This window comes from Enoplosus armatus, chromosome 14 (assembly GCF_043641665.1).
Source record: "Enoplosus armatus isolate fEnoArm2 chromosome 14, fEnoArm2.hap1, whole genome shotgun sequence".
NCBI lineage: Eukaryota > Metazoa > Chordata > Actinopteri > Centrarchiformes > Enoplosidae > Enoplosus > Enoplosus armatus.
In genome coordinates, this window is record NC_092193.1 from 9,178,133 (window position 1) to 9,187,995 (window position 9,863).

Here is a 9,863-nt window from a genome sequence, read left to right on the forward strand (position 1 = left end):
CAACATGGACTGTTTGGATCATTTTATGAATAAGTATTCAGTTGTGCATTTTAATCACGGGTTTAGGCTAATATCACAACATTACAACCAGTCAATTTAGATTATTTAACTTACGTGGTGAATGGTGAATTCCCAGTGGTAATTAATTAAGTGATCTCACCCCATTTTCCTTAAAAATCCCTCCACATTCACTCATTTCATCAGTATATTTGTGTGAAGTCATCCTTCACTGCCAACTCCTAGTGACTCCCTCCTTCCTTTCAGTGGCTCTATAGATTTTCTCCAAATGATAAATTGGACAAGGGGAGCCACTGAGGTGTGACCAGGTGCCAAAGGAGTATAGCTTTTTGTCTTTAATGGGCCTAATTATGCTTAAGACCTTTAGAGCTGTTTGGATACGTTCTAATAAGGTGTTGTGGGATGTAACGTTACAGTAATCAATAGAAAAATGCTTGCATGCATGCTGTGTTAAAACACTGCTGAAATGATACAAACGAATGCTTAAAATAAAGCAGTCACGTTTCAGAGCTTCAAAGTTGCATCAGTGTTTGTATGTTTTTCACTTTCTCTCTTTTGATTGAAGAAATGCATGGAGTCTATCCCATCCATCACCTCCACCCCTCCCCTCACTCTCCACACACAGAAGCGGGTAACGGTTCATTTCTAGCCCATTCTCTCCTCTGGCACCGCGGTGGGCAGAAACTTGTGCAGCGGACTTTGTGCTACATCACCACATAACGCAGATTGTGTAGTTTTTCCTTTCAGAAAGTCTTTCCTTGATGTTTTTTTCATGCGGTGAGAAAGTGGAGATGCATCAGTTGAACGGACACTGCAGCGCGTGAAAAGTTGTGGATGGTTACTTTTGCGCATCAACATTTAAAGGACTATTTTATCTCCAAAAGTTGCAGTGTAATACAAGAGCACGTGAAATTCTTCCCTCTGCAAAAATATCGCCCGCAAGCAGGCTGGAAGACCATCCACTCCGGAGAACACAGCGAACCCGCAGAGCGCAGATGATCGCAACTGGTGTTTGTGGTGTCGCGCTGGTGCTGGTGTTGGTGGTTCTGATCCCGGTCATGGTGAACACCGCCGGGACTCCAGCCCGCTACGAGATGCTCGGGTCCTGTCAAATGGTGTGCGACTCTCACGGGACCGCGGCCACGGCCACGGCCAAGGCAACCAACCCGATCAAAGACAACCGCCTGGTTCAGTCGCTTCCGACGTTCATCCAAGGTCCTCAAGGAGAGCCAGGGCGCGTTGGGAGGATGGGTCCGAGGGGTCCGGGTGGCGAGCCCGGGCCACCTGGACCTGCTGGTCCGCCCGGAGAGAGAGGGGCACCGGGTCCACCGGGTCCACCCGGAATAAATGGACCCACCGGTGCCATCAGCGCTGCCACTTACAACACAGTCCCAAAGATCGCGTTTTATGCAGGACTGAAGAAGCAGCACGAGGGATACGAAGTGTTGAAATTCGACGACGTCGTCACAAATCTTGGCAACCACTATGACCCCTCTTCAGGGAAATTCACCTGCTCGATACCGGGGATTTACTTCTTTGTTTACCATGTGCTGATGCGAGGCGGAGACGGAACCAGCATGTGGGCTGACCTCTGTAAGAACAACCAGGTAGGACGCCTCATGATATTATGCAACAATGTTTTCATTTGTTTGAGCTGTACTCTTTAGTCTTTGTTTACAATACACAGTGAGAAGACGTCATTTGATGAACAAAGTTTTACTTTTTGCATTTTTACGCACACGTTTTACGCACGGTTTTACCCAGAAAAACACGCAGTACAGCTGATGGAGCTGTCCGCGGTTCTGATTTCAAAATAAACACGTTTCATCAGCAGAAATGTCAAATTTGCGTTACAGGTGAGAGCCAGTGCCATCGCCCAAGACGCCGACCAGAACTACGACTACGCCAGCAACAGTGTTGTCCTACACCTCGAGCCCGGGGACGAGATCTACATCAAGCTGGACGGCGGGAAGGCGCACGGAGGCAACAACAACAAGTACAGCACCTTCTCCGGCTTCATGCTGTACGCTGACTGAAACGCGGAAAAGATCAGCTGAGGGTGGAAGAGATCTGCTCTGCATATAGCTTGCTTCACTGCTCATGCTCAATTCAATAGTCAGTTGGATTATTAGAGACAGAGCTCAACATTTCCATACTGCAAAAGAGTCCAAAAGATGAGGAGGACGACGTCATGCGGAAAAAAAAGAGAAAAGAACTGCACTTTGCAATGAAGAGCTTACAGTGTAATTACAGAATAATAATTATGACATTTTAAGTGTACAGCACTGAATTGTCCCCTTGTCACATTGATTAGTGTCGCTATTGCACCCTGAATGAACTGTTTAGCTTTACAAATTAAGTTTGCTGATATGTCAAACACACTGTAGCTGCTGTGGTAACACATACCGAGAGACTGAAAGTTCAATGTATTGACCTTTAGCACTCAAATATAGCTGCTAAAATTATACTCACATAATCACCACTCTGTCCACAATGTTGTTAGTCCATATGTGTGCTTTATTTTTTCAGAAATATTTGATAGTTGTTGCATTTTGAGTGAAAAATGTAAAAGCCGTAGTGATGCATGATTATTAAAAAAAATGACATTTCAACTCTGTGCAGCATAAAAACACTTTTAAGAGAAAACAAGTCTGTAAAGGGCCATTCTGATGTTCATATTGAAGCGCTGTCACCAAATGATCACTGTAACTCATTTTTCTTGTCTCAATATGACAACTGGTTGGGGCAACAGGGTGGTGTGGTGGTTAGTCACCATCACAAAACTGGACAGTCACACTGACGGAAATGTTTCCTCGAGCTCGACGACGGACATCGATCTGCCTGCTGGTCGCTAAGCCCCTCCTAATAAGACTGTCGGCTAATGTGCAAAACATTATGTAAAATTCAATCCTCGGGCTCACTTTGTAATCCTCTCAGAAGATTAATCAAAGTTAGGCTACATAGTTGTTCGCGGCGCACTGTGGCGATCATGCCATTGATCATGTGGTGAAGTCACCCTGTGAGGCCACCTGTTCCCAGATGAGAGGAGAACATGTCCTTCATCTGGGCCTGCCAGCCAGTCAGCCTCCCATAGACACCCAGACACCCACTGAGGGGCAACAGGACAACTCATCTAACAAAGCCGCATTGTGTCGAGAGCAGAGCAGCATACTGATTACCAACAAGCTCATTATTTTCATCCCGTAAAAAACCTGTTTGCAGAAATGTCACTTACAAATACAAAGAAAACATCTGTGACATTGACATTGAAAAAAATTGATTAGCACCATATTTGTGAGCACCACTGTAGACAACACACCTCCAGAGAAAAGAAGACGTTAGTCTTAGATTCACACTTCTGCAGATAAGAAAAAGCAAATTTTTTTGGTGACATAAATGGGACCAAAACAAGACTGCTAATGAGAGGCACTGTGATCCTGCAAATCCACTTTATATAATTAGCTCAAAGTGAATACTGTATAATCACAAATATAAAATCGAGTTTTGATTAATGACGACCTCTACAAAAACTCTTTGAGCTGGATGAAACGACAGCCTGTAATTATTTTCCATTGGAAAGACAAGGTTACAAAACATTTTCCTACTGTATGCTGAAAAATTTAACATTGACATTAAAGACTGATTCATGCACAAACACTGCAAGCTCATTGGTTTGAGGCTCCAAAAAGCACACTGTGATTATTGCAAAGATCTGAGTATTCATTGTGGGGTGTTCATCATCTGAAGATAAAATAATCTCTACGTCAAGACGCCTTCCTTTGGGTCTTTTTAAAGCTTTACTTGAAGGTCAGCCAGCGTTTCGGGTTGTCGATGAGGATCTTATCCACCTGGTGCTGCGAGATGCCCCTCATCAGCATCTTCGGCACAATGTTGTTCAGGATGTGAGAGTAGCCGTGGCCGCCGTACTTTGTGAGGCGGTTCTTGGTGTGGATGTCGTGCGCGACCACTATCTTGTCCTCGTAGCCCTCCTTCACAAGGAACGCCAAGCTGAGCGTGAACAAAGAAACGCCTTGAACACAACACAACTGACATGTTTAGTTACAGAACGCACTGTAACTGCCAATCTTGGCTTCACGTGTTGTTAAACTCGTCTTTCGTATGTGCGGACAAACATCTGACCAGAATGTGAATACTGCGAGCAGCATCGCTCATTCGTCACTCTGCCTGTTGACACACACTCCTCCCTCCGCTGTAGTGGGAGATTAGTGTCTCACAGTTTCTGTGGAAAAGCAGGAGGACAGGCTCTTTTCTCAACACAAAAAGCAGCATTTTGCTCCAAATGATAAACACCTGATGTGGACTCTCGCTCCACGAGCATGAATATGAATGGGATTCTCTCAAAGAAAGATGTATCTCAAATTTGAACACTGAGGTCAAATTAAAATGTCAAGCGTGGTCACACGTGCGTTCACTCCTGACACGTTTAATCACGGGGAAAAAAAAACGCACTGAAAAGACAAGTTTAGCGCATTTAACAGTGTTACTCACGCCTTCACTCTCTGGCTGTCACTGGGCATGTCCACCTCCAGGTTATACGGGTAGTTCAGCATCTCTGTTCCGAACAGATCATACTCCAGATAACTGCCCAGCTTCGCAAACTCCAGCAGTTCACCGTCATCAAAGATAGTCCTGCAGGAAGAGAACAGGAAGGCGATCAAGTAAATATGCTCCCAAGAAAACGTTTGTCAGTCAAGAACTGTTTTTCATTCTAAAACTGAAGGTATAGCATAAATATTACCACTAGTTCATGAAAACCACATAAAACCACTCTACAAATAAGGGTAATCTTTTCAGTTTTCACAAAAAAATAACCAGATTTCTCAGGTTAAACTGATTTACACACAGATTTTACGCCCATTCAATGTTTCCTACTGCAAGAGGACACTGATCGCTGCTGTTCACGGTAAACATGTTTTCCTTGCAACAAGCACAGCTCAGAAAATGAAGAGACAAATGACTGGAAAGCGCAAATTAGCCGATTATGCACCCCACTGCTTCTAAAAACAAACAAAGTGTTGTGTTTGCACTACAAAATTAGATTTTAAAATTAGATTTTCACACAAGTACTACTTTTCATATTTATTGATTATCTGAATACACACTGATAAATGAGGTTTGGTTTAATATCATCAATGATGAGCTACTCTTGTATGTAATGAATGGGGCTGAATGGTACTCATCTATGATTCAGGAATCACCAGCCTCATTTTAGCTACTAGTGTGACTTTAGAAGAATACATGAATATATTTTAACACATTAACTGTGAAACATTACTATGCGTATAGTCAACAGTGTAAGTGCTGTAACTGCCTCTACACTGTGTGCCATCAGGATCCATCATCTTATGACACCAAACAGGAAGAGGAGTGTTGTTCTTCCAGGACAGACAGAGCTACAGATATTCACGTGGGGGATGGTGAAATAAGGGAATAATCGTTTATTACGTATTTGTATTTAGCGAGGGGAAAAACAAATGTCAGGGAGTGGATGTGGGACAGGAAGTAGTGGAAAGGAAGTATTGTAACAATAAAAAGTTGATATCTAAAAGGTTTACACTGCCATAAAAAACTCTGTGATCACTTTATTTCCCCTGACTGACTGCTTTCAGGGACTTCTCACCTGTCAAGGTGTGACATGACAGTTTTGCCGATGTCACCTCCGGCCTCCTGGAGAATCCGGACGACCTCAGCCGGAGCGGCGGGATTCCTACCGGGGTGGATGATGACGGGGCAGCCGAGCTGGGCCTGAGCGTGAGCCGTGGCCCTCAGCACCTTCGTCTCGCTCTCTGTGATGGGCCAGCCAGTGCCGATCTCTCCGATCACACCGCAGCGGATGTCCGTGCCGTCGGCGCCGTGAAGCACTTCGCTGACGATGATGTCCGTGAGCTGGCGGGAGGAGGACTGAGGAGTTAGTTAACAGCAGGACGACATCACTCTCACTCAAAATTAGTTATTGACATATTAGAGCATTAAAACAGCTCTTTTCTGATTTCTTAGTTCTGTCCCTCTTGATGCACATGAACTGACCATGTTAGGTTTGAGTGACGATATCTAAATATCCATGAAGATAACATGCACATTCTCAGTTCGTCACTGCTGAAGGACCACAAAGACCAGCCAGAAACCCATTCAAATCAATGAAACGATACAGAGGAAGTCCTTGAACATAAACACAGAACGTGCTGAGAGAGTGGGTGATATATCACATTGTCAACAACAAATTGGTGCAGGACGTTCTGCCTGTCTTAAGACTGAGACATAGGCTACAGAACCAGTGGCAAAGTGACACACGCATAATGATCAAGTTTCCACAATTGCTTAAAACTTTCTGTCAGAAGTGTGTGTGCCAGATTTTGGCCAAACTGGCTCTCAGACTGGGCCACACCTTCTCCACACTCATTCTCTTGGTGGCCTCAGTGTGGGTGCAGTCCACATAGTACCCTGCTCCTGCGACGACGTGGACCCCGGTGTCCTTGGCCAGCTGCCTGAGGGTGGGCAGGTCACGGTCGATGCCCGTGGTGGTGTTCTCCACTATCGTGCCCCCGCCGGCCTTCCTGTAGGCCAGCAGCTCGTCCCGCACGGCGGCGGTCTCCTGCAGCAGCAGCAGGTTCTCGTGGCAGCTGTAGGGGTTTTGTCTCAGCCAGTGCATGTGCTGCATCTGGAACGGGTTTTCCGCCACCGCCTCGTCACCTGGAGGAGGGGGAAAGTAGCAGCACTCAAAGCTCATGGTCAGGTGCTCGTGGGTCATGGTGCGGCCCAGTTGGTCCGGATCCACCAGACCCAGGACGGTCTGGACCTTCCCTCTCAACTCTGACATGATTCAGGTTCAGGATTTCCAGCAATCTGAAAGGACACATATTATTAATTTATGTATAAATGACACAAATATCAGACGTGGTGACGTTTTGGCAGGTGTGTGCATCATGGTTACAGATCAGACAGGAGAGTGTGTTTACTGTAAGAGGCTCTGACAACTCATTGACCAGGTTAATGGGACGGTGCGGGCAGGAGAGGGACCTTTGGACTGCACAGTGACAGACCCGATCCATATTAAAACTAGGGTCTGTCTATTGAGAGTTGAGTTTATTTCTTCCCTTCCTAGCTAACGTTACTTGCTTGCTTTGCAAAACATCAGTATTAGCTGCAACATGGTAGTCGTTAATCTACAAAGAGCGAAGTAAAACTCGTGCGGTAAACTCTGCAGCACGAGGTGGGCGGATACTTAATAATACTTGAAGTTCATGGACTTGAATCCTAAAATGTATCTAAACTGGTTAGAAACAGTTTGCTGACCTTGTTTCTGCTTGTTGCGGTCCACGTCCACCACCTGCCGAACTCAAGCAGCTTCAGCGTCCATTAGTGGTTTAGCAGTAAAGTGCGGGAATCATCGCGAGAGATCGCGAGACTACAGTTTTGCTGACAGAATCATTAAAAGTCGTTTTGGCAGCAACAACTAACGTGGGCTGTAGATTACAAGTATGGACCAGAACCCTTATCCTTTATTGTTATTTTAATATTTAATACGTTTAATTTGATATATGGCAACAAACCATTGTTACCACTGCAACACAACATTATGAAGGCTTTTAACGCTTTCACGCATAGTGGTCACTACAGTGGACAGCTATTCAAAAGCTGTTTTCTTGTATATGCATGGGTTTTAATGGTGTAGTTGCACATCAACCACCACAGTGGACGCTAGTGCGTCATCCCATACACTGCCACCCACTGGCCAGCCATTGTAAGCGCAACACAAATGTCTCAAAACCAAGATGGCCAACGGAAGGCCAGAAACGCTGAGCAGCTCAGGAATACCTTGCCAATCCTTCTATAGTAGGAGACCCTTGCAGGTAAATAAAATTTTGGTAACATCAAGTAACAATTAAGGAGTAATACAATTGTTAAAATTTCCATTTTATTCATTGGTGTGTTAAATACATATTTCTTCAGTTGAAAACTCAAACGCATGCTGTCCATGCATGTGAAGAACTTTGTGTGAAATGAACATTTGAAAAAAATTAAGTTAAAATTTTTTTTTCATGCCTAAAGAGAAATAAAAACACTTCGTCAAAGTCCTGACTGAGGCTGTCATAATTCATGCATGAAAGGGTTAAAGTTGTAACTTATGGCTTTATTAGTAATGATAAATAATTTACCATACTTTAGTTAAACTGAGTTAAAAGCCATTAATAAGAACACATTTTTGGTTTTGAGGTTGTGAAAAATCTCTCTCTCTAAAGTCATTAATAAAGGGTCATCATGACATTTTAATGAGCCAACAGCAAACGTTAGTAAGTGATCTGTAACTATAAATGTCCCTAAGTCATTAATAAAGGGTTGGTACAAAAACCCATCAAGTATGCAAATGTTATAGATTATAAATATTATTATTATATTATTATGCTCTGCTGCAGTTTTCAGAAGGTCAGAGGTCAAAGGCTTTCATGCTGGAGGTGGAAAAACATTATTAATTACTTATAATTTGTCTATAAAACATTAGTGAATGATTTAATAACCATTTATAAAGCAACTGGTTACAACTAATAAACCCTTTATACAACGTTCAGCCCTGTAGGCACAAATCAAGTCTTATTACACAATTAAAAGCAAATAGATAACATATAACTGTAATTAGCTGGCATTTAAAAACTGGATGATATCAGTCTTGAGATCATGTGAAGATGATGCAGAGCTTGAGAGACAGACTGTGGCTCGTTCTGTTTCTGTGCTCCTCACCCAGCAGATGGTCTCCACAGCAGCATTTGGTCTGCTGTTGCAGGGAAACTGCCCTGTGAATAGTCACCATCGCACTGACCATCCCTGCAAATGGCCGAGCAAATGAATATCCACATACTGTGGAGCCTATGCCGTCCATTTGTCAGCAAGATGACTGGATAAAACTGGTTTAATTTGCTACACCATGGTGAAATTAACCTGCCAGGAGGAAGAACTGTAGGACTCTTGTGCACCCATCTATGGTCTTCTGATCAGGGCGTGGTGTTCCTCACTCCAGGCTCAAAACTAAAAGAGGTCTTTTGAAGTTGTGGCTCCTAAACTGCAAACACTTTTAGTAAGAAGCAGCTCAAAACCCACCAGTTTAGACTTGCTTTGTTAGGTTTTTTTAATATCTGTTCCCTTTATAACTCTGTTATATGTCTGTATGTTATGTCTTGCTTTTGTTCTTTGTTGTAAAGCACTTTGTGATGTTTAATGTATATGTAAATTAACTCTCTTTCTTATTAACCTACCTTTATTTTGCTGTGTGTCAATTATAGTTTGTAGGAATTTGTCACAAATGACATCAGGAATATGTACAAAATATAAAACTTCACAATCACGAAGATCTGCAGTACTAATATATTTAAAAGAATCAAGCTACACTACCGATGATAAGCTGAAAGACAAAATCAATCCAGTCACACAGAAAAACACAGACAAACAAAGCAATAGGGATGCAAAATTGATTTGCCAACTCAAAAATGAGACAGAGGTCTTATAGTAAATGAGTTTTTGGAGTGCTGTTATTCATACGTCCAGAGTACCATCCCACTGCAGGGTTCCTCATTAGTGACAAGAGATTGTCACTCTCATTCATCTGTGTGGCATGTTTCAGACGGACTGGAGATTCAAAAGGAGAGGGATGACTAAAACCACCTCTCCCATGTGGACAGACCTCCTGAGACGCAACTCAGGCGTTAACAAGAATTTGAGATTGATGCATAGTCCGCATACTATGGAACCATGTTATTATTTATTGGTATGGGTTTATTTTTCAGGCCTCTTATAAGAGCCATTAGATTTGATAACTAAACTCACCACTGAAC

General features: G+C 43.3%; 2 protein-coding genes across 2 annotated transcripts; one reads left to right on the forward strand and one right to left on the reverse strand.

Moving 5' to 3' along the window:
• The first annotated feature begins 1,013 nt into the window (after positions 1-1,013).
• c1ql3b (complement component 1, q subcomponent-like 3b) lies at positions 1,014-2,054 on the forward strand. The gene is made up of 2 exons (XM_070918603.1): positions 1,014-1,625; positions 1,875-2,054. Exons 1-2 carry the CDS (start codon positions 1,014-1,016, stop codon positions 2,052-2,054), a joined length of 792 nt encoding a protein of 263 aa, XP_070774704.1.
• Positions 2,055-3,719: 1,665 nt separating this feature from the next.
• Positions 3,720-7,395, reverse strand: pter (phosphotriesterase related). Its single transcript, XM_070919535.1, has 5 exons — positions 7,333-7,395; positions 6,425-6,882; positions 5,660-5,925; positions 4,528-4,668; positions 3,720-4,026 (listed from the first exon to the last, which is right to left on the reverse strand). Exons 2-5 carry the CDS (start codon positions 6,854-6,856, stop codon positions 3,816-3,818), a joined length of 1,050 nt encoding a protein of 349 aa, XP_070775636.1. The 5' UTR covers positions 6,857-6,882; positions 7,333-7,395; the 3' UTR covers positions 3,720-3,815.
• Between the last annotated feature and the right edge of the window lie 2,468 nt (positions 7,396-9,863).